This window comes from Hemitrygon akajei, chromosome 24 (assembly GCF_048418815.1).
Source record: "Hemitrygon akajei chromosome 24, sHemAka1.3, whole genome shotgun sequence".
Taxonomy (NCBI): Eukaryota; Metazoa; Chordata; class Chondrichthyes; order Myliobatiformes; family Dasyatidae; genus Hemitrygon; species Hemitrygon akajei.
This window is the reverse complement of record NC_133147.1, coordinates 284122-309978: the sequence shown is the minus strand read 5'-3', so window position 1 is coordinate 309978 and position 25857 is coordinate 284122. Positions and strand designations below refer to the sequence as shown.

Genomic DNA, 25857 nt, shown 5'->3' with positions numbered 1-25857 from the left:
CGTACCTCAGAAGAAGTGTTATTAATAATGTTTTTAGTCAAATTTCTTGCCTTTTGTACTACCAGCAACCTATTGCCAGACTTCAGTAGAGCCATCATAAACATAGCATGGAGTAAAGCCAGATCTAACATATAGAGAGGCTTTGAGGAAAGAGCAGCAGAATAAAGGGTGTAAAGGTAGTAAGGTAGAAGGGCTAAAGTGTGTGCACTTCAATGCAAGAAGCATCAGGAACAAAGGTGATGAACTGAGAGCTTGGATACATACATGGAATTATGATGTAGTGGCCATTACGGAGACTTGGCTGGCACCAGGGCAGGAATGGATTCTCAATATTCCTGGATTTCAGTGCTTTAAAAGGGATAGAGAGGGAGGAAAAAGGGGAGGAGGGGTGGCATTACTGGTCAGGGATACTATTACTGCTGCAGAAAGGGTGGGTAATGTAGCAGGATCCTCTTTTGAGTCACTATGGGTGGAAGTCAGGAACAGGAAGGGAGCAGTTACTCTACTGGGGGTATTCTATAGGCCCCCTGGTAGCACCAGAGATACCAAGGAGCAGATTAGGAGGCAGATTTTGGAAAGGTGCAAAAATAACAGGGTTGTTATCATGGGTGACTTTAACTTCCCTAATATTGATTGGCACTTGATTAGTTCCAAGGGTTTAGATGGGGCAGAGTTTGTTAAGTGTGTCCAGGATGGATTCCTGTCACAGTATTGTGACAGACCGACTAGGGGGAATGCCATACTGGATATAGTATTAGGTAATGAACTGGGTCAGGTCACAGATCTGTCAGCGGGTGAGCATCTGGGGGACAGTGATCACCGTTCCCTGACCTTTAGCATTATCGTGGAAAAGGATAGAATCAGAGAGGATAGGAAAATTTTTAATTGGGGAAGGGCAAATTATGAGGCTATAAGGCTAGAACTTGCGGGTGTGAATTGGGATGATGTTTTTGCGGGGAAATGTACTATGGACATGTGGTCGATGTTTAAGGATCTCTTGCAGGATGTTAGGGATAAATTTGTCCCGGTGAGGAAGATAAAGAATGGTAGGGTGAAGGAATCATGGGTGACAAGTGACGTGGAAAATCTAGTCAGGTGGAAGAAGACAGCATACATGAGGTTTAGGAAGCAAGGATCAGATGGGTCTATTGAGGAATATAGGGTAGCAAGAAAGGAGCTTAAGAAGGGGCTGAGAAGAGCAAGAAAGGGGCATGAGAAGGCCTTGGCGAATAGGGTAAAGGAAAACCCCAAGGCATTCTTCAATTATGTGAAGAACAAAAGGATGACAGGAGTGAAGGTAGGACCGATTAGAGATAAAAGTGGGAAGATGTGCCTGGAGACTGTGGAAGTGAGCGAGGTCCTCAATGAATACTTCTCTTCGGTATTCACCACTGAGAGGGAACTTGATGACGGTGAGGACAATATGAAAGAGGTTGATGTTCTGGAGCATGTTGATATTAAGGGAGAGGAGGTGTTGGAGCTGTTAAAATACATTAGGATGGATAAGTCCCCGGGGCCTGATGGAATATTCCCCAGGCTGCTCCATGAGGCAAGGGAAGATATTGCTGAACCTCTGGCTAGGATCTTAATGTCTTCGTTGTCCACGGGAATGGTACCGGAGGATTGGAGGGAGGCGAATGTTGTCCCCTTGTTCAAAAAAGGTAGTAGGGACAGTCCAGGTAATTATAGAGCAGTGAGCCTTACGTCTGTGGTGGGAAAGCTGCTGGAAAAGATTCTTAGAGATAGGATCTATGGGCATTTAGAGAATCATGGTCTGATCAGGAACAGTCAGCATGGTTTTGTGAAGGGCAGATCGTGCCTCACAAGCTGATAGAGTTCTTTGAGGAGGTGACCAGGCATATAGATGAGGGTAGTGCAGTGGATGTGATCTACATGGATTTTAGTAAGGCATTTTACAAGGTTTCACACGGTAGGCTTATTCAGGAAGTCAGAAGGCATGGGATCCAGGGAAGTTTGGCCAGATAGATTCAGAATTGGCTTGCCTGCAGAAGGCAGAGGGTTGTGGTGGAGGGAGTACATTCAGATTGGAGGGTTGTGACTGGTGGTGTCCCACAAGGATCTGTTCTCGGACCTTCAAGGATCCAAATAAAGTGGATGAGCTAGCCTCACTAGTAAGGAATGTTAAAGCATACAAGGAATGCAGTTTAATGTGCTTTTCCGAAACATGGCTGACGGCTAATATCCCGGATGTAAACGTAGAATTACCTGGTTTTACTACGGTAAGATTTGACAGAGATGCCAAAAAGTGTGGGAAGAAGAAAGGAGGGGGACTCGCTCTCTACATTAACGTAAGATGGTGTAACCCCGGGCATGTGAGTACAAAGATCTCCGTTTGTGAAAAGGATATTGAGCTGATTGCTGTGAGTATGAGGCCATATTACCTGCCTCGAGAATTCGCCAGCGTCATTGCGGTGATTGTGTATGTCCCGCCGCGTGCCGACGCAACGGTAGCGTGTGACGTCATCAGCTCCGCCGTTGCTAAGCTTCAGACACAACACCCTGAGGCACTGGTGTTAATTACAGGGGACTTCAACCATGTGACTTTGGACAAGACACTACCTGCTTTCTCCCAGTACGTGGATTGTTACACAAGGGGTAACAGGACTATTGACCTGCTGTATGCAAACGTACAGGATGCATATAGTGCATCCCCGCTGCCTGCACTGGGGAAAGCTGATCACAACCTGGTTTTGTTACAGTCAAGATATAAATCAATTGTGATGAGGCATCCCACTACCACACGCTCTTTTAGAAAGTGGACTCCTAAAGCTGAACAGGCCCTGAGAGATTGCTTCGGTACTACTAACTGGGATGTACTGCAAGGGGGGCTCTGTGGGGGCGTTGAGGAGGTCACTGAATGCACAACGGACTATATTAATTTTTGTGTGGATGCGGTTGTTCCTGTTAGAACTGTTCGCTGCTATCCCAATAATAAGCCCTGGATCACTAGTCACATCAAAGGCCTCCTAAACCAGAAGAAGAGGGCCTTTAAAGATGGTGATCGGTTGGAGCTTAAAAGAGTTCAGAAGGAACTCAGAGTACAGATAAGGGGGGCAAAGGAGCAGTATAGGAGAAAGTTAGAACAAAAGCTGCAGGAAAAAAGCATGAAGGAGGTGTGGGATGGGATGAAGATCATCACCGGATGTGGTGCAAAGCGGGGGGCAAACATAAGTGGAGATGTGGAGAAAGCGAACCAGCTGAACAACTTCTTCAATAGGTTCGACAGCACAATCTCACCCTCACTGCAGAACTCCACACCAGGCTTACTTCCCTCACAGGAAAATATCCACTCACAGGAGACCTGGCCCACGCCCAGGTTTACGGCTGCACAGGTGGAAGGTCAACTGAGGAAGATCTGTACCAGCAAGGCGGCTGGACCGGATGGAGTTTCCCCACGATTACTGAGGGCCTGTGCAACTGAACTGGGAGAACCACTACAGCGCATCTTCAACATGAGTCTAGATCAGAGAAGAGTACCCAGACAGTGGAAAACATCTTGTATTGTCCCGGTACCGAAGAAACCACAACCAAAGGAGTTGAATGACTTCAGACCTGTTGCCTTGACGTCGCACGTGATGAAGACCATGGAGCGGCTGATAATACAGAATCTGAGGCCACAAACCAGGCACGCCCGGGATCCGCTTCAGTTTGCGTATAAGGAGAAGGTGGGAGTGGAGGATGCTATCACGTATTTGCTGCACAAATCACTCTCTCACCTAGATGGGGTCAGTTGTGCTGTGAGGATTACATTCCTTGACTTCTCTAGTGCCTTTAACACCATCCAGCCCAAGATCTTAAAGCACAAACTAACGGAGATGGGAGTAGACTCTCACATGGTGGATTGGATAGTGGACTACTTGACAGATAGACCTCAGTATGTGCGGTTGGGAGACTGTAGGTCTGACACAGTGGTCAGCAGCACAGGAGCGCCACAGGGAACCGTACTCTCTCCGGTCCTGTTCACCCTGTACACATCTGACTTCCAATATAACTCGGAGTCCTGCCATGTGCAGAAGTTCGCTGATGACACGGCCATAGTGGGGTGTGTCAGGAATGGACAGGAGGAGGAGTATAGGAAACTGATACAGGACTTTGTGATATGGTGCAACTCAAACTACCTGCGTCTCAATGTCACCAAGACCAAGGAGATGGTGGTGGACTTTAGGAGATCTAGGCCTCATATGGAGCCAGTGATCATTAATGGAGAATGTGTGGAGCAGGTTAAGACCTACAAGTATCTGGGAGTACAGTTGGACGAGAAGCTAGACTGGACTGCCAACACAGATGCCTTGTGCAGGAAGGCACAGAGTCGACTGTACTTCCTTAGAAGGTTGGCGTCATTCAATGTCTGCAGTGAGATGCTGATGATGTTCTATAGGTCAGTTGTTGAGAGCGCCCTCTTCTTTGTGGTGGCGTGTTGGGGAGGAAGCATTAAGAAGAAGGACGCCTCACGTCTTAATAAGCTGATAAGGAAGGCGGGCTCTGTCGTGGGCAAAGTACTGGAGAGTTTAACATCGGTAGCTGAGCGAAGGGCGCTGAGTAGGCTACGGTCAATTATGGAAAACCCTGAACATCCTCTACATAACACCATACAGAGACAGAGAAGCAGTTTCAGCGACAGGTTACTGTCGATGCAATGCTCCTCAGACAGGATGAAGAGGTCAATACTCCCCAATGCCATTAGGCTTTACAATTCAACTGCTAGGACTTAAGAACTTTTTTTTTTTTTTTAAAGCTATTATTAATGCTTTTTGAGTTAGTGATTTAGATGCATATCATATTATTACTGAGTTAAGTATTGTATGTAATGAGTTTTTGCTACAACAAGTGTATGGGACATTGGAAAAAATTTTGAATTTCCCCATGGGGATGAATAAAGTATTTATCTATCTATCTATCTATCTTTACTTTTTGTGATTTTTATTAATGACCTGGATGTGGGGTTAGAAGGGTGGGTTGGCAAGTCTGCAGACGACACAAAGGTTGGTGGTGTTGTAGATAGTGTAGAGGATTGTCAAAGATTGCAGAGAGACATTGATAGGATGCAGAAGTGGGCTGAGAAGTGGCAGATGGAGTTCAACCCACAGAAGTGTGAGGTGGTACACTTTGAAAGGACAAACTCCAAGGCAGAGTATAAAGTAAATGGCAGGATACTTGGTAGTGTGGAGGAGCAGAGGGATCTGGGGGTACATGTCCACAAATCCCTGAAAGTTGCCTCACAAGTAGATAAGGTACCGTAGATGTCGGATTATAAGCCGCTACTTTTTTCCCATGCTTTGAACAGCATTGAACATAGCGGCTTATAATAAGGTGCGGCTAATAGAAAGTTTTTTCCCATGCCGCCAAAACATTTTGCCTCGTAACAGTAGACCAATAAAATTGATGAGTAGTTCACAGAGGTCCAATGAAATTGTACGATAAATCAAGCGCACTTCACAAATTATTGTAAATCAGCCATTTGTACTCACCCTCATCAACATGGAAAACACTCGAAGAAAAGCATATGATGCAGCTTTTAAGTTAAAGGCAATCAATCTGGCGGTTGAACAAGGAAATCGAGCTGCTGCGCGTAATCTTGGCATACATGAATCGATGGTGAGACGGTGGAGATTTAATTTGGGACTGCCGCTTCAGGTCAGGAATGGCTCACGTGATATTAGACAGCAGTACAAGGGAGGGAGGGAGCGAAACTGAGGATTCCGCTGCACAAAAACAGTAAAACTCGTGTGTGAATGGTATCGGGCCAATAAGGACACAAGTGTCCGATGTTACCAAATACCGGTAGGTATAACAAAGTTTAGCCTTACCAAATATGTGTAGCGAGGGTTTGGTTTGGGGGAAAAAGGAGTATAAATAAGAGCAGAATGTAAGGGGAAGGCAAAACGCGTTCTGCAATAAAGCCACGCTGCACTGTAATCCGGTGTTGGTTGTCTCTCTTCCAAAACGAACACAGGGCAGAATTTGAAGCCCAACACGTGTAATATCTTTCTGTGTAAATATCTCATATTACAAGCGGCCGAAAATTCGGTGCGCCGAAAATCCGGTCCGCCGGAAATCCAGTGCACCGAAAATCCGGTCCGCCGGAAATCCAGTGCGCCGAAAATCCGTTCCGCCTGAAATTCGGTGCGGCCTAAAATCCGAAGCGGCCTGTATAATAAAAAAAATGATTTTATTTCTAAAATTAGAGCCAGCGGCTTTTAATCAGGTGCGCTCTGTAGTCCGGAATCTACGGTAGTTAAGAAAGTTAATGGGGTGTTAGCTTTCATAAGTCGAGGGATAGAGTTTAAGAGACGCAATGCAATGATTCAGCTCTATAAAACTCTAGTTAGGCCGCATTTGGAGTACTGTGTCCAGTTCTGGTCACCTCAGTATAGGAAGGATGTGGAAGCATTGGAAAGGGTACAGAGGAAATTTACCAGGATGCTGCCTGGGATAGAGAGTATGGATTATGATCAGAGATTAAGGGAGCTAGGACTTTACTCTTTGGAGAGAAGGAGGATGAGAGGAGACATGATAGAGGTGTACAAGATATTAAGAGGAGTAGACAGAGTGGACAGCCAGCGTCTCTTCCCCAGGGCACCACTGCTCAGTACAAGAGGACATGGCTTTAAGGTAAGGGGTGGGAAGTTCAAGGGGGATATTAGAGGAAGGTTTTTCACTCAGAGAGTGGTTGGTGCGTGGAATGCACTGCCTGAGTCAGTGGTGGAGGCAGATACACTAGTGAAGTTTAAGAGACCACTAGACGGGTATATGAAGGAATTTAAGGTAGGGGGTTATATGGGAGGCAGGGTTTGAGGGTCGGCACAACATTGTGGGCCGAAGGGCCTGTACTGTGCTGCACTGTTCTATGTTCTATAAACCGGGAAGAAAGCAAAGAAACACGATAGAATCCACGAAAAGCTGCACACAACCAAGACCGTCAACCATCCAATGTGAGGAAAAAAAAGAATAAATCATGCAAACAATAAAAAAGTAAATAAATAATACACAGAACATGAATCGCAGAGTTTCTGAAAGACACGTGGCCAGGTCAGGCCTGAGGCAAGTACAACCATTAAGACTCTTGCACCTTGCACCCGACGGTAGCAGCAAGAAGACAGGGAGAAGGGATGGACTCAGGTGAGGGATCCTGGCTGACACAGAGCAGTGAGCTGAACACTGGTTCATTCTCTGCCCTTGGCCTCAACACTTTAATATTTTAATCTGGCTCAGTGTTTAACTCAACTGAACACTGGTTCATTTTGTGTTCTCTGGCCTGGGCCTCACTGCTTCAATCTGGGTAGAAGTCCACTTCAGCATTGGCCAACACGGTCATATCTACATTCTTGAGTTCACTGAATTCCTCAGGATATTGCAAAAATGCCAGATTGGTCAGATGGTTCAAATGCTCAACTCCCAAAGGGAACTTACAGGCTTCAGACTGCAGTGATTACAGTCCAGAAAAAGAATATTTCATAGAATAGTTAGTAACTTTGTTAGCTGCTCACAAAATTCCGGTGTGTATCACCAGCGCCATCTTGAGAACATTGTCCAGGTGTTCCAGAGCTGAATGAAGAGCCAATGAAATGGCATCTGCCATTGATCTGTTGTGAGGGTAAGGAAATTGCAGAGGATTCAGGTCACTCCTCAGGTAGGAGTTGATATGTTTCATGAAGCACTTCATCATGCTGGATGTACATATAGTGGCGGTAGAAAGTTTGTGAATCCTGTCGGAGTGGTGGGGAACGAACCAAGTGCAGAGGCCTCCAACAGCCACTCTCACTGTTTCTGGCTCCCGCCATGCTTCAGTATGCGACACTAGGTGTCTACAGGGTTGTGAAAGGTCACACCTCAAAGGCCCCTCACCTAGAATGAACCTGGACATTTCAAAAACGTGGCCGATCGGCAAACTCCAAGAACAGGAACACACCACCAGGCAGAACCGCAATTTTTCTCTCCATGGATATTGCCTGATCTGCTTCACATCTCTGGCAGTTCCTATTTTAATTTCTTCTCAACCATGTATTTTCCATTATTACACTGCAAGTGTTAAGTAACAATCCAATGCTGTGGAAAGATCAATAATTCAGTTTTTAAAATGCTCATTTTCCCCACAGTATATTTAACAGAATCCTAATGTTAAAGAGCTACAAAGCACAGAAAACAAAGCCATGCTAACCAAGTTCTATAACTGAGAAGCATCAATTACTTTGACCTATAATCACTGTAAACCTTCTTTTTCCGTGCACGTGTCCAAATGCCTTTTAATTGTCATATTGTACCCACTACTAGCTCTTCCTCTGGGATCTCACTGCATACAGCCACCACTACCTGTGTGAAAAAGTTGCCTCTTCAGTTTCTTTTAAATCTTTCTTCCAGCACTTTAAGTCTTTGGTCTCTAGTTACAGACAGCCTTATTCTGTGGGAAAGTCTGCAGATATTCACCTTATCTTCAAGTTTTTGTAAACCTCCATCTAGTCATTCTTCAGCTTCACACATTCTTGGGAAAAATGCATTAGCTTAACCGTTCTCTCTTAAAACTCAAACCTTCCAGTGCAATGCAAATTTTTGCACCCTTGTCAGTTTAGTGAAATCTTTTATAGCAGAACAACCAGAACTGTACACAGTATTCCAACTGTGACCTTACCAACATATTGTTCAGCTATAACACAGAGTCCAACTCTTATACTCAATATCCTGGTTAATAAAGGCAAACAAGCTAAAAAGTTTTGTTTACTATCTTGTTTACTTGTGTCACTACAAAATATATTTCTGTGTCCCAAAATTTCTCTGATCAACAACACCCTCTTGGGTCTTACAATTTACTGTGCAAATCCTGCTCCGATTTGTTTAGCCAAAATGCAACAGCTGATATTTATCTGAATTAAACTCTGCTATCCTCAGCCAACTGATCAAGATCTTGCTGGAATCTTCTTTACTGAGCATCACGCCAATTTTACTGTTATCCACAACTTACTAACCATGCCACTTACAAATTGTAATTGTAAATAATGAAGAACAAGTGGACCTAGCAACAAGTAACTGCAGTACACGACTGGTCACAGACTGACAATTTGAAAAACAACCATCTACAACCACCCTGTCTCTTAAACCAATTTTGTATTCAATTGACTAGCGCCCCATCTAACCTCCCAGACCAACCTTCCATGTAGTACCTCTTTCCTGTATCTCAGAACCAATAACTTACCAACACTGACATTAGACTCATTGCTCTGCCGTCCCCAGACACTTCCTCGCAGCCTTTTGTAAGGGTACATTAGCAATCCTCTAGTCTCTGAGACCTCACTCATGGCTATGGTGGTAGTGTTATGGTTAGCACGATGCTATTACAGCTTGGGACATTCTGGAGATCAAGAGTTCAATTCTGGCACCGTCTGTAAGTAGCCTCTGTACAACCTCCCCGTGGAATGTGTGAGTGCTCCAGTTTCCTCCCACAGTTCAAAGACCTACCGGTTAGGTTAATTCATCAGTGTAAATTGCCCCGTGATTAGGTTTCAGTTAATTGGGGTTGTCAGGAGGTTGCTTGGACGGCATGGTTCAAAGGGCCAGAAGGGCCTACTCACACTGTATCACTAAATAAAGTAAATTTCTCTGCAAGGGGATATCTTCCATATGTTACCACAATTTCCTGGGACACACATGTAGGCTTTTTTCAAGACATGACTGTCAATTTCCTTACATCAACAAGACAAAGGACACCACTTACACCCCTCTTTACATGAGCAGTAAAGCAGTGGAAATTGCAAGCAGTTTCAAACTGCTGGGAGTGCACATCTCGCTCATCCTCTCATAGTCCCAGAACACAATCAGGAGAGTTCACTAACACCTTTACTTTAAAGATAGCTGGACTGTGCATATCCACACACGTCCTTCTACAGATGAACAGTAGTGAGCATCCTGCATCTATAGAAAAGAGTAAACAGTTGATGCTTCAGGCTGAGACCCTTCATCAGTCCTGTGTATTTACACAGTGATCCAAACCAGACTGCAGTGATATACCTGTTGTTCTCGTTTTTGCTTCCTTAACTGAATCCCTTCTTCCTCTCTTCTCCTACGCATCTCTTCAGGATTTAATGCTTTGTTCTTGTAACGATTCATCCTGTAGTTTTCTTTTGCTGGACTGCTGGTGGTTTCTACAAGCAAAAATTAAAATGAAAATATGCAAAAGCAGTAGCAAACATAACAGGTTAAACAGCATATCTGGAAAGACATTGCAGCACAAGATGTTTTGTCAGAACTGGAAAAGTGTCAAAATGTTAACCCCTTTCTCTCTCCACAGACACTGCTTAATTTGTTGATATGACAGCATTTTCTCTTTTTATATCAGATGCCCAACATCTGCATTTCTTTTTAAATTTTCACTTACTGGTGGAGACATATTAGACCATGCTGCTTTGCTCCCCGATCTTCCAGTGGTGAACCTACACCCTCATTTGCTAGAGAAATTAGATATTACAGTGAACAAAGTGGGAACACAAGTTTAAATTGCCTGTATACAGCACCTTAAGCACAGAAGACTACCCAAGAGGATTATTAAACATCATTTGATATCTAATTACACAAGCTTAGGAAAAAGTAAAGTTGAAGGTATATTTTAGAAAAGAGTAACATGAGCACAAGAGATGCTGCAGATGCTGGAAATCTTGAGGAACACATACAAATGCTAGAGGAACTCAGCAAGTCAAACAACATCTATGGAGGGAAATAAACAGTCGATGTTTTAGTCTGAAACCCTTCATCTGAATTCACATGTTGAGGTCTAGGAAAAGAATGAGGTCTAAGCAGGTGAAGGAAATGATCAAAATCAGACAGACATAAACCACAATAGGAAGAGAAAAAAAAATCTGAGGATTGCAAGACTGGAGACTACAGGAATATCAGGAGTTCAGGGTGGGGAGGGAGCAGATGTAGAAGACTTGAAAAACTTGAGTAGAGGAAAAGAACACATTTGAAATCTAATAAGCATTGCAGAACAGAAGCATATGTAAATCAAAGGTAATGGGTGTGTAATTTGGTGCAAGTTCAGATCTAGCAGCAGAACTTTGATGAGTTCAGGTAGCAGCCAGTCAGAAAACTTTGGAATGACAGATCACTGTTTCAGTAGGACTGAGCTAAGATCAGAATAGAGTTAGGCAATGTTGAGGACAATGGGTCAAATTGGTGATCGAAAGGAAGTGACCAGAAGCTCAATTCTGGATTATCAAATATGAACACAAGGTTGTTTGTGAATTGTTTCCACCACAAGTAGTCATCAGAAGGAGGAATAGATTCAGAGGTCAAGGTTATGGCAAATCAAAAAACAAAAGATTTTTTTTCCCAATACTTAGTCAAAGAAAAAGTCTGCTCATCTGATATAAGTTATGAGGGGTGATGGTGACATAAAGCTGGACAACAAAAGCATTCTTCTGCATTCTGATGTGTCTGTGATGTCCCTGCAGGAAGTGGGCCTGGAAATTTGATAAGAAACAGGAAGTAACATCAAATTATCATCTAACCAGTTCTGTCTACTATTCACCGTATTTCTGCAACTATCCATCTGCTCATCCCCTACTCCCTTCATTTTTCTCAGAAAACCACTTTTAAAAAAATGTAATGCACAAGAGGTTTATTAGTGTTTCCAGGGATGAAGGATTTCTTCTACATTAGAATGAAGCTGGTGAGACGTTTTCCCTGAAGCAAAAGAACTTGAGTGAATAATTGAAAAAGTATTTACAAAATTAAGACAAGATTAGATATGATAAAACAGCTGTCTGCATTAACAAACCAAAGGAAACAGATTTACTGTGTCCGGCAAAAGGCAAGGAAATGAAAGGAAAAAAAGGGATTGATGATTTGGAACTCTCAGCAGTACGGATGACGGAAAGAGTCAATCAGGGTTTTTAGTCGGTTTGCAACTAAGGGGAAATAATTTGCAGGACAATTGGACAGAGCAAGGTAGGGGACTGGATGGATTATTCGACAAGCAGTCTGCAGACATTTAGCCCAAATAAATTTGTTCTTTGCCATCTGAGGCACAAGGTAGCAACATGATAGAAAAATGTCCATTTCTCAAAAGGAACATGGCACCATCTAGTACAGAGGTTCCCAACCTTCTTTATGCCACGGACCCATACCATTAATCGAGGGGTCCATGGACCCCAGGTTAGGAACCCCTGATCTAGTACAAAACAGCCAAGCTTGATTGGCAGCCATTCTACAACAATGAAGATTTCTCTACACTGCTACGCGTGCACTACAACTGAAATGTTCAGCATCTACAAAATGTGCTGTAACAATTCACCCCTTAGCAGGGGAAACATGTCTGGCATGTCAAACTCAATAACAATTTTATGTGTTTCAATTAAGCCATCTCTCACTCCTGTTCATTACCTTCTTTATGGCAACACTGCCATCTCAGGAACCAATCTGGTGAATTTTCACTAACTCCCTCTGTTGCAGGTAAATCTTTTTTAAACCAAAATTGCATAAAATATTCCAGGTGTGATCTCTTAAGGCCATATATAATTGCAATAAGATATGTTTACACAAGTTCTCTGTCAATGAAGGCCATATGATATATTGTGGCAACCCACTTTCTGCGCAGGCGAATCGGCTCACAAATAGCCCGCGCGCGGGGAGAGACTTTGGTAATGCACCTCTGATGTCAGTTCCGCCCGGAGAGGGCGGGAACTAGGGATTAAAAGCCAGCGCCGCGAAGTTTGAATAAACTAGTCTCAAAACGACTTACCGACTGACTGCGTGTCGTTGTTTCTAGCTCTGTATGTAGTACATTGCTACATTGGTGACCCCGACGGTCCAAACGGGATTTGGACCAAAGATGACCGACTCTTCATCTGTTCACGCAGTTTCGCTAAAACTGCCAACTTTCTGGAAGCTGCAACCACACGTGTGGTTTAGCCAAGCAGAAGCCCAGTTCCAGATTCTGCAGATATCTTCTGATTCCACGCGTTACTATTAGGTGGTGAGCTCCCTTGACCAGGAGACAGCCGCCCAGGTTGCGGATTTCATACAGTCGCCCCCAGAAGAAGGCAAATATGAAGCATTCAAAGCACTGCTCATTAGGACCTTTGGACTCTCACGGCGTGAGCGAGGTGCCCGCCTGCTGCACCTGGACGGTTTGGGAGACAGGCCGCCATCAGCATTAATGAACGAGATGCTGGCCCTGGCTGACAGACACAAGCCCTGCCTTATGTTTGAGCAAGCATTCCTAGAGCAACTGCCCGAGGACATACATCTGCTGCTGGCCGACGCAGATTTCAGTGACCCCCGAAAAGTGGTGGCCCGGGCAGACACGCTCTGGAAAGCCAAGATGGAGAGCGTGGTGTCCGTCGGTCAGATTACCAAGCCACGCGCCCAAGAGCAGACCAGACCCAGCAAGGGGGCGCACACAACACAGAGGCAGGAGTGAGGAGGCCAGTGAACAGTGGTGTTTTTATCACCAGCAGTGGGGCACAGAAGCCCACCGTTGTCGCCCGCCCTGCAGGGGCCAGGGCCAGCTGCCGCTAATGGCTACAGCAGCTGGCCACCAGGACAGCCTCTTGTACGTCTGGGACAAACAGTCAGGACGCCGTTTCTTGGTCGACACCAGAGCGGAAATCAGCGTCTTACCCCCGACAGGGTATGACACCCGCAACAGGAAGCCAGGACCCACCCCGAGGGCCACAAACGGCAGCACGATACGGACCTACGGCACCTGCACAGTGCAGCTGCAGTTCGGCGCCAGCCGGTTCACGTGGGACTTCACACTGGCTGCCATGGCCCAACCACTCCTGGGGGTGGACTTCTTGCGAGCTCACAACCTGCTGGTCAACTTGCAAGGGAAAAGACTGGTACATGCCGAGACTTTCCAGACATTCTCCCTGGGTGAAGCCAAGTTGCTGGCCCCATACCTGGACTCCATCACACCGTCGGACAACAAAATCACCAGAATCCTGGCGGACTTTCCATTGATTCTGGCACTGCAGTTCATGGCAGCCATGCCCAGACACGGAGTACAGCACCACATCCCGACCTAGGGACCACCCCTCCACGCCCGCACACAAAGGCTCCCCCCCGGAAAAGCTCCACCTGGCGAAGGAGGAGTTCAAGAGGATGGAGGAATTGGGGATCGTACGGAGGTCCGACAGCCCATGAGCCTCCCGCTCCACATGGTGCCCAAAGCAGCTGGGGGCTGGAGACCATGCGGCGACTACCGAAGACTGAACAAGGCTACAACTCCAGACCGCTACCCCGTGCCGCACATACAGGACTTTGCAGCAAACCTGCACAGGGCAAGAATCTTTTCCAAAGTAGACCTTGTCCGGGGATACCATCAAATCCCGGTACACCCTGAAGATATCCCCAAAACAGCACTCATCACCCCGTTCAGCCTGTTTGAATTCCTCCAAATGCCATTCAGCCTGAAGAATGCCGCACAGACGTTCCAGCAGCTAATGGATGCGGTGGGACGCGACCTGGACTTAGCGTTCATCTATTTGGACGACATCCTCATAGCCAGCAGTAGTCGTCAGGAGCATCTGTCCCACCTCCGCCAGCTCTACTCCCGCCTGAGTGATTTCGACCTCACGATCAACCCGGCCAAATGCCAGTTCAGTCTCAATACCATTGACTTCCTGGGCCACAGGATTACCAAAGACGGGGCAACACCTCTGCCCGCCAAGGTAGACGTGATCCGCCACTTTGCCACAGTCAAAGGCCTGCAGGAGTTCGTTGGTATGAAGAACTTCTACCACTGTTTCCTCCCCTCAGCAGCCCGTATCAAGTGCCCTTTGTACACCCTGGGTAAAGGCAAGGACATTACTTGGGACAAAGAGGCCGCGGCCGCTTTCGTTAAAGCCAAGGAAGCCTTGGCAGATGCCGCGATGCTGGTGCACCCCAGAACAGACGTTCCAACCGCCCTCACAGTGGACGCATCTGACACAGCAGTCGGTGGGGTGCTGGAGCAACTCATCGAGGGGCGCTGGCAACCCCTGGCACTCTTCAGCAAGCACCTACGACCACCCGAACTCAAGTACAGTGCCTTCGACCGGGAGCTGTTGGCACTGTATCTGGCAATCCGGCATTTCAGGTACTTCTTAGAAGGCAGGCCGTTCACTGCGTTCACGGACCACAAACCGTTGACCTTTGTGTTCACAAAGGTGTCCGATCCCTGGTTGGCTCGCCAGCAGCGACATCTGTCCTACATCTCCGAGCACACGACGGACATCCAGCACGTCTCAGGAAAGGACAACGTCGTATCGGACGCACTCTCCAGACCAGCTATCCAGGCCCTGTCCCTGGGGGTGGACTATGCAGCACTGGCAGAGGCGCAGCAGGCAGACGACGAGATGCCCAGCTACAGGACCGCAGTCTCGGGTTTGCAGCTGCAAGACTTCCTTGTAGCGACGTGGTTACCGGCCAACCTCGCCCCATCGTCCAGGCAGCCTGGCGGCGGCGAGTTTTCAACTCCATACACGGTTTGGCGCATCCATCTATCAAAACAACCGTCCGGCTGGTCTCCAGCAAGTTCACGTGGCACAGACTTCGCAAACAGGTCAGCGAATGGGCCAGAACGTGCACACAGTGCCAAACAGCCAAGGTGTAGTGGCACACTAAAGCCTCGCCGCAGCAGTTCGAACCCACCCGCTAGAGGTTCAATTCATGTGGATATTGTGGGGCCCCTACCAGTGTCACGAGGAATGCAGTACCTCCTAACTATGGTAGACCAGTTCACGAGATGGCCAGAGGCGGTCCCACTCACCGACACATCTACTGATTCCTGCGCCCGAGTGCTGATTGCAACCTGGGTAGCACGCTTTGGGGTACCGGCTCACATTACCTCCGACAGAGGCGCCCTGTTCACCTCCAGCCTGCTGGGAACGCAGCTACAACACACAACTGCCTACCACCCACAGTCGAACGGACTAGTGGAACGCTTCCACCGTCACTTGAAGTCGGCTCTCATGGCCCACCTGAGAGAACCTAACTGGGTGGATGAGCTTCCCTGGGTCCTGCTTGGAATTCGCACAGCGCCCAAAGAGGATCTGCACACATTGTCGGCCAAGTTGGTGTACGGTACACCCCTGGTCGTCCCAGGAGAGTTCATACCAGCCCCAAGGGGGCAAAAGGAAGAACCCGCAGCAGTCCTGGACAGACTACGCGAAAGGCTCAGCAACCTGGCCCCCATACCGACTTCACAGCACGGACAGACCCCGACCTACGTACCTAAAGACCTGCAGAACTGCAAGTTTGTGTTTGTACGAAGGGGCGCACACCGGACACCGCTACAGCGGCCACGAGGGGCCATTCAAGGTGATCAACAACAACGGGTCCACGTACATTCTGGACACTGGGGGGAAAGAGGGGGTTTTCATGGTGGACCGACTCAAACCAGCCCATGTAGACGGCGCAGCCAGTCGAGGTTCAGGCACCACAGCGCAGAGGCAGACGGCCAAACAAATACTGATCCAGACTGTGGACATTGGGGGGTGTATCGCCAGTTCTTGGGGGGGAGGGGGAGGGGGAGGGGGGGGGCGGGGGTTATGTGGTGACCCGCTTTCTGCGCAGGCAAACTGGCTCACAAATAGCGCGCGCAGGGACAGACTTTGGTAATGCACCTCTGATGTCATTTCCGCCCAGAGAGGGCGGGAACTAGGGATTAAAAGCCAGCGCCGCGAAGTTTGAATAAACTAGTCTCAAAATGACTTACCGAATGCGTGTCGTTGTTTCTAGCTCTCTATGTAGTACATCACTACAATACATTCCTAAAGAACATAAGACACTGGAACAGAATCAAGCCATTCAGTCCATCAGGTCCACTCTGCCATCCCATCATGCATGATTTAATATCCCTCTCAACCCCATTCTCCTGCCTTCTCCCCTTACTAATCCAGAACCTATCAACCTCCGCTTTAAATATACCTAATGACTTGGCCTCCACAGATTCACCACCTTCTGGCTAAAGAAGTTTCTCTTCATCTCTGTTCTAAAGGAACATCCTTCTATTCTGAGAGTGTGTTCTCTGGTCCCAGACTACCTCACTATAGGAAACACCCTCTCCACATCCACTTTATCTAGGTATTTCAATATTCAATAGGTTTCAATGTGATCCCCTTCATTCTTCCAAACTCCAGTATGAAACCCAGAGCCAACAAATGGTCTTCATACTTTAATCCTTTGATTTCCAGAATCATTCTCGTAAACCTCCTCTGGACCCTCTCCAATGCCAGCACATCATTTCTTAGGTAAGGGGCCCAAAACTGCTCACAATACATTCCAGTTCCTTATAAAGCAACAGCATTATACTTGCCTTCCTTACCACCAACTCAATCTGCAAATTAACCTTTAGGGAATCCTGTATGAGAACCCACAAATCCCTTTGCACCTCGGATTTTTTAATTTTGACTAGAAAATAGTCCGTGCCTTTATTTCTTCTACCAAAATGCATAATCATACACTTCCCAACACTGTATTCCAGTTGCCACTTCTTTGCCCATTCTCTCAACTGGTGCAAATCCTTCTGCAGATCCCCTGCTTCAACACAACCCACCCCTCCTCCTATCTTTGTATCATCTCCAAACTTGGCCACAATGTTATCAATTCCATCATCCATATCTCGATTAGATAACATGAAAAGAATCGGTAGCAACACTTTTCTCACTATATCTTATTTGCTTGTTGATGAAGATAGAGCACAGAATGGGCCTTTCCAGCCCTTTAAGCCGCACTGCCTAGCAACCTCCACTTGAACCCTAGCCTAATCACAGCATAATTTACAATGACCAATTAACTTACCAAACAATACGTCTATGATCTGTGGGAGAAAATGGGACCACCTGGCGGAAACCCACATGGTCACGGGGTGAACACACGAACTCCTCACAGACAGCAGTACATGTGACAGTAATAAACCAAAACACAATATCAAAATTGGCAAGTATGACATGGTGGCCATCTCTGAAACTTGCCTAAAGGATGGCTGCCATTGAGAGCTGAATGTCCAAGGATATAGGGTGTATAGGAAAAATAGGTTAGTAAGCAGAGGGGTGGTGTGGCTCTGTGTTTAAGAAATAATATCAAATCATTAGAAAGAGATGACATAGGATTGGAAAGTGTGGAGTCTCTATGGGTTGAGTTAAGAAACAGCTAGGGTAAAAGGACTCTAAAGGCAGTTGTATACAGGCCTCCAAACAGCAGCCGGGATGTGAATTACAAATTACAGCAGGAGATAGAAAAGGTGCGTCAGAAAGGCAATGCCATGATAATCGTTGGGGATTTTAACATGAAAGTGGATTGGGAAAACGTCAGTACGGGACTTCAAGAGAGAGAATTTGTAGAATGTCTAAAGGATGACTTTTTAGAATGACTTATTATTGAGCCCACTAGGGGGATCGGATGTGCTGGATTGGGTGTTGTGCAATGATCCTGAGGTGATAAGAGAGCATAAAGTTAAGGAACCCTTAGGGAACAGTGATCACAATATGATTGTGTTCACATTCCAATTTGAGAAGGAAAAAAATAAAATGCAATGTGTTGGTATTTCAGTGGAATAAAGGAAATTACAATGGCATGAGAGGAGAACTGGCTGAAGTTAACTGGAAAGGGACATTTGCAGGAAGGTCAGCAGAGCAGCAAGGGTTGGAGTTGGGAGGATTGGGAAGCTTTTAAAAACTACTTAGATTTTCAGAAGGCCTTTGACAAGGTGCTGTACATGAGGCTACTATGCCAAGATAAGAGCCCATGGAATTACAGGGAAGTTACTGGCATGGGTGGAGCATTGGCTGGTCAGCAGAAAACAGAGAGTGGGAATAAAAGGATCCTACCCTGGCTAGCTGCCGGTTACCAGTGGAGTTCCACAGGGGTCAGTGTTGGGACCACTGTTTCTTAAGATTAGGACTACAGTATTAATGGATTTGTGGCTAAATTTGCCAATGATACAAAAATAGGCAGAAGAGCGGGTAGTGTTGAGGAAACACAGAGCCTGCAGAGAGACTTACATAGCTCAGAGGAATGGGCAAAGAAGTGGCAAATGAAATACAATGCTGGAAATTTTATGGTCATGCACTTTGGTGGAAGAAATAAATGGGCAGACCATTATTTAGATGGGGAGAGAATTCAAAATGCAGAGATGCAAAGGGACTTGGAAGTCCTTATGCAAGATACTCTAAAGGTTAACCTCCAAATTGAGTCAGTTGTGAAGAAGGTGAATGCAATGTTGAGTTCATTTCTAGAGATATAGAATATAAGAGCAGGTATATGATGTTGAGGCTCTGTAAGACACTCGTGAGACCACATTTGGAGTACTATGTGCAGTTTTGGGGTCCTTATTTTAGAAACGATATACTGACATTGGAGAGGGTTCAGAGAAGATTCACAAGAATGATTCCAGGAATGAAAGAATGAAAGAACATCTAGCAGCTCTTGGGCTGCATTCCCTGGAGTTCCAAAGAATAAGGGGGGATCTCATAGAAACATTCTGAATGTTAAAAGAAATAAAAACACAAAATGCTGGCAGAACTCAGCAGGCCAGACAGCATCCATGGGAGGAGGTAGTGACGATGTTTCGGCTGGAAATGTCGTCACTACCTCCTCCCATAGATGCTGTCTGGCCTGCTGAGTTCTGCCAGCATTTTGTGTTTTTATTTATTTCCAGCATCTGCAGATTCACTCGTGTTGCCTTTGAATGTTAAAAGGCCTGAACAGATTAGATATGGCAAAGTTATTTCCCATGGTAGGGGATTCTAGGACAAGAAGGCACAACTTCAGGATTGAAGGACGTCCATTTAGAACTGAGATGCTAGAGGGTGGTATATCTGTGGAATTTGCTGCCACAAGCAGCTGTGGAGGCCAAGTCATTGGGTGTATTTAAGGTAGAAATAGATAGGTTCTTGATTAGCCAGGGCATCAAAGGATATAGGGTGAGGCAAGGGAGTGGGAATGACTGGAAGAATTGGATCAGCCCATGATTGAATGGTGCAGCAGACTTGATGGGCCAAATGGCCTACTTCTGCTCCTATATCTTATGGTCTTATAATATTGATAGGAAAGATATCATAAACTTGAAAGAGTGCAGAGCAAAGTTACAAAGATATTGCTGGGATTTGAGGACATGAGTTACAGGGATAGATTTATGCCAGGGTTAGGACTTTACTCCCTGGAGTACTGGAAAATTATGAGGGGTATAGATAAGGGGACACTCAGAGGGAGGTGTGAATGTGTAATAGACTGTCAGCCCAAAGTTGTGGGTGTGGTTTAATTACAACATTTAAGAGAGGTCTGGATAGTTACATGGAGAGTTATGGTTCAGGTGCCGGTAGATGGCACTATATTTTCCGTGTTCTAAGAGTATGCTTGAAAATGGTGCCAGGCAAAAGAGCAGCCACTGACTTAATGAACAGCAAACTCAAAAGGCCAGATGGCCAACTCCTGTTGCTAAAGTCTAATGTTAAAATGTAAGGCTCTCGTAAGCAGTACGTGAACCAACAGGGACAAGTCATCTTATGCCTCTTTCCCACTCTGTTACACTTCCAGTCATAAACAATCAACCTTTAAGAGTCTTACAGCACAGAATCAAGCCTTTCATCCCTACCTAAATTAGTCCCATTTGTCCATAACCATCTAAACTCTCCTTTCCACATACCTGAACTGGTCCCATTTGTCCATAACCCTCTAAACTCTCCTATCCACAAACATGAACTATCCCATTTGTCCATAACTCTCTGAACTCTCCTATCCACATATCTGAACTAGTCCCATTTGTCCATAACTCTCAAACCATTTCCTGTCCACATAGCTGTCTAAATGCCTTTCAAATACTATAATTTTGTCATCGTACCTACCTCTCTCACTTCCTCTGACAGCTTGCTCCACATACCCACCAAATGCTGTGTGAGAAAGTTGCTCCTCATGTCCCTTTTGGTTCTCTAAGGTTGTCAGAGCCAGGGATGATTGTGGGGATAAATTCCCACTGCCTATTAAATGCTCCCAATGGTGTGTGCCTCAAATAACCTCTGACAACTAAGTCCAGCTCCTGACCTATACGTGTGGCTTAACTACTAGGCCTGGTGGAACAGTTACTGATAGGAGAAGGGGCAAAAGCAGGTGACTGGTGCCTTAAACCAGTCACTTTGCATAGATGGGGCTCGTCAACCATAGTGGGCAGCTCATCTGGAAGGAAATCTCCGCTGCCTTGTACTATACCCACCCCTGGGGAAGACTTTGGCATTGAACCCCAAAGAATATCCAGACTGGAGACCCTAAGGCGGTCCTATGTTGAGTTCAACACTGACTGGAAACTCCTGTGACACTGCTGGTGCCAAACTGTATCCGTCTCTACCATTCCTTTGGATACATCAGCTGCGTGGAAAGGGGAAGCCTGTTACATGAGCAACAGCTTACTTTCCATATCAAGTTGCCCTGGCCTGCGAATCACTTTGAGGGGTGCAACAACCATGGTCGACCCTGACTAGCAGAAGGACTCTAATGTCCCTTTAAAATTTTTCCCCTCTCACCTTAAATTTATGCCCTCTAGTTTTAGATTCTCCTGTTCTGGGAAAAATACTGTGATTATTCACCTTATCCATATGATTCTTATGAGAATCAGATTTATTATGAATGACATATGTCATGAAATTTGTTAACTTAGCAGCAGCAGTTCAATGCAATGCATAATCTAGAAGAAAAAAATAAAATAAAAATAATAATAATAAAGTCAACTACAGTATACATATATTGAATAGATCATTTAAAGTATATCTAAAAGGTCACCTTCAGCTCCTAAATGCCAGGGAAAAAACCCCAGCCTATCCAGTTTCTCCTTATAACTTAATACTTCTAGTCCCAATAACACCTTTGTGAATCTTAGAACACAGAACACTACAACACAGTCCAGGCTCTTCGGCCCACAATTTTGTGCTGATCTTTTACCCTACTCTAAGATCAATCTAACTCTCCCCTCCCCCACATAGCTCTCCACTTTTCTATTACCCGTGCGCCTATCTAATTGAGTTTCTTAAATGTCCCTAATGTATCTGTCTTTACCACCACCCCTAGCAGGGCTTTCCACATACTCACCACTCTCTGACACCCCCCCCCCCCCTATACTTTCCTCCAATCAACTTAAAATTATGCTCCCTGGTATTAGTCATTTTCACCCTGGGTAAAAGTCTCTGGCTGTCCACTTGTTCTACAAAACCTTTTCCATGTATTGATATCCTTCCTGCAGGTATGGAAACAGAACTGCACACAATCTTCTAAGCGTGGTCTCACCACATCTTGTACGGTTGTAAGATAACAGCCAAATTTTTGCACTCATTGGCCTGACAAATGATGACAAGAATAGTGAGTCACCACCTTGTCTACCTGCATTGCCATTTTCAGATCCACATGAATGTCCTTGATTGTGAACCTCTCAAAATGTGGATTTATGACAAGCCACTAATTATTTCAATTACAGGCAAATGGGATTAACGCACAGAGACAACCTACTGGCATGAATAGGTTGAACCAAGGGTTCATTTCCAAGTTTCATAACTCCACTGAACCCACCAGTGTCAAGTTGACAGACCTGCAGTTAGTTGTCCACCACAGCCTTTCCTCCCTTGTTAAACTGGCAAACGCCCATTCCTTTGACTCTACGCCCTAGCTAAAATAAATCATAGATTATATTCAATGCAAATTTAAACCTGCAGAATAAAAAAAACACTCCCTTCTAGCTGTGATCATTAATAATTTATGATAAATTACCAAACCTACGTTGTCGCTGAAGCAAAGTTAGAAAGCTCTCTACCCAACAGCATTGTGGGAATACCTTCAGTACATGGTTTCAGTAGTTCATAAAGGCCCAGCACCACCTTCAAGGCCACGTTCAAGGACAACTAGGAACTGTCAATAAATTCCAAGACTTCCCTCTGATGCCCACCTCCTGAAGAATGATAAAAAGAGACCTCGTTTGTATGGTCAAGACACAGACAATTCCATTCACTTTTACCCCAAAATGGAGAAGCTAATTCTTCGGTTATCCAGGCCAAGGTTCATTCCTCAACCAGCACAACTAAAAAGTGATTAAGTAGCTATTCATCTCAAGGATCTTGTCTTTTGAATTGGCTGCCTAAAAGTGACTACATATTAAAAACAACTTATTGGCTGAAGTGTATTGTGAGGTCATAAGGACATAATAATGATAATAAAAATGCTTCATACACATCATTTTATTTCTCCTTTCTCCATTAGTAGTTTCTTATGATTGATCACTCTTATGAGTCTGACAAAACCACAGAATACTTTACAAGACAACCAATGTTGCCTGGACTAGAGTATGTCTTATGAAGATAGGCTGAGCAAGCTGGTACTTTTCTGTCTGGAGTGAAGTCGGATGAGAGAGAACTTGATAGAAGTGTACAAAATGATAAGAGGGTGGATTGCCAGAGACCTCTTCCCAGGGCTGGAATGGCTAGTACAAGGCACGTATCTTTAAGGTGACTGGAGGAAAGTACAGACGTACATTCTTTTTTTTACACAGAGAGTGGTGGGAGGATTGAACTCCCTACCGGGGTGGTGGCATAGGCAGATACAATAGAGACGTTTAAGAAACTTGTAGATAGACACAATGATGATAAAATAGAGGGTTATGTCAGAGGCAAGTCTTACGTTGATCTTAGAATACGTTGAGGTCAACACAGCATCGTAGGCTAAAGGGTCTGTACTGCTCCATCTTTTAACATTCTTGCAACATTATCCAAATTAAGGCAAAACAATCAGTTTGCTACAACAATTCAATATAACTGAAATTCACAATGAAATCTGCTTGACTCAAGGGGCAATGTACTTGGATCACTTAAAAAAGTCTACAGCTGTCCATTGCCACTCCCTCCTCCACGAAACAATTACCTCAGTTCCATGGACTACTTCTTCTACGGGATAAAAGCTCAGAAATTGGTGAGTGGTCAGTTTTGTGCAGCAAAAGAAAGAGGTTCATTCTAAACACAAAATTCTGTGGATGCTGGAAATCATAGCAACACACACACACACACACAAAGTGCTGGAGGAACTCAGTAGGTCAGACAGCATCTATAGAAATGAATAAATAATCAACATTTCAGGCCAAGACCCTTCATGAGGACTAGCAAGGAAGGGGGAAGACACCAGAATAAAAAGGTGATGCCAGGTGAGTTCCATTCTGTTACATTATTCCTACTCAATAACGTAAGCTCATAAAGAAAAGCATGGCAGAATATTTCAGACCAGTCACGTTCATAATTCAATACCACATGTGAACTGCAGGGTGATTCCTATATTCTAAACAAGCACAAGTGCAGGGGGAGCCACCAGCTGTAAGAACTCAAGTTCCAGATTTCGAGTCTGACCAACAACTAGTACCACAGTAGGTCATCCTCAAAGCTAACTGCTTCATTGATGGTGTATTTTCAAAGATGGTGTTAATCTGTGTTCCTTAGGCACAGTATAAAGAGATAAAGATAGCTAAATGTAAAAAGCAGGTTAACAAAATGCCATGGGTGTGTGGACTGCAGGTGAAAGGGAACTATAGGTTTCATGAGATTGGCATTTAATAAATTCAAGAGAAATGAGACAGCAGTGGCACAGGGTAGTGGAGAGGTCAGTAAAAATCAAATCAGAGGAAGAAGGCAGAAAAAAATGTGCAGTGGAAATTAGAAGGTACAGACTTTCTCAGGGGGATGGAAAGGTTGGTTCTCTTTGTATAGATTTCCATTCGTCAGAAAACACACAAAACTCACTCAATATCCTAACCAGACCTCCATAATTTTGTCATGAATAACATCAAAAGCATGTAAGAGTGATTAGAAAGAACAATTACTACAAGTGGAGTGGGAACTAGTTCTGCTATATGTAGTAATGAACACACACATAGAGCTCAGATGCACTAGGGTGCCTAGGACTTTTGCACAATACCATATCTCCCTCCCTCCCCTTCTCTCCCCATCTCCCTCCCTCCCTCCCCTACTCTCCCCATCTTCCTCCCTCGCTGACCCATGTCCCCTTCCCTCCGTCTGCCAACCACCCCTGCCGCCCTTCCTACCTCCGCCCAGATCTCTCCCCTACCTTTCCCTTAATCACTCACCCATCTTTCCAAATGGGATAGCTTCGTTCCAGAAACGACTCTGCGGCCAAAATGGTGGTGGCCTGACGGAAACCTAGTGGTCGACCGCACGGCTCCGCAGTAGTTGCGCTTTATTCAAAATGTGTCTTCAGTGGAAGTGATCGGAAACTCCCGGCGATAAACCATCTCCAATACCCTCCCCCAACCCACACCTTCCTTTCAAGTCTTTGTACTATATAAATCCAAAGAAAATTTTTGAAAAATAGTATTGTTGCCAGTTTTCTGAGAGAATGTTCCAAGATTCTGGGAATTAAGCAAGGGCACTGATGGATGTTCTGTATTTGGACTGTGGACAATCCTTGTTAAAATGCCAGGCCAAAGATCAATAAACAGTATTGGTAATCAGGTGGAAAGCAGAGAACAGAGCATGCAAGTGCCATTTCCCTTTATTTATTTAGCAGAGGAATAAAGAATCAGAATCAGGTTTATTATCACCAGCAAGTGACGTGAAATTTGTTAATTTAGCAGCAGCAGTTCAATGCAATACATAATCTAGCAGAAAAAAAACAATAATAATAATAAATAAAATAAAACATAATAATAAATAAACAAGTAATTCAATTATGTATATTGAATAGATCATTTAAAAATATGCAAAAACAAAAGTACTGTATATTAAAAAAGTGAGGTAGTGTCCAAAGCTTCAAAGTCCATGTAGGGATCAAATGGATGAGGGGAAGAAACTGTTCCTGAATCGCTGAGTGTGTGCCTTCAGGCTTCTG

The 25857-nt window shown here is 45.1% G+C and overlaps 1 protein-coding gene across 5 annotated transcripts in view; it reads right to left on the bottom strand.

Moving 5' to 3' along the window:
- Window positions 1-25196, bottom strand: part of LOC140715778 (importin subunit alpha-7-like) — a 129539-nt gene extending 104343 nt beyond the window's left edge. Inside the window, exons 1-3 of one of the 5 annotated variants that reach the window (XM_073028154.1) lie at window positions 25097-25163; window positions 22808-22921; window positions 10021-10154 (exon numbers count right to left, since the gene is read on the bottom strand). In XM_073028154.1, coding sequence (XP_072884255.1) covers window positions 10021-10119 — 99 coding nt within the window. In that variant the 5' untranslated portion in view covers window positions 10120-10154; window positions 22808-22921; window positions 25097-25163. Of the gene's footprint in view, window positions 1-10020; window positions 10155-10387; window positions 10406-22564; window positions 22584-22752; window positions 22773-22807; window positions 22922-25096 lie in introns of those variants that run through there. The other 4 variants (XM_073028152.1, XM_073028155.1, XM_073028156.1 and 1 more) reach the window with 4 other exon arrangements.
- Between the last annotated feature and the right edge of the window lie 661 nt (window positions 25197-25857).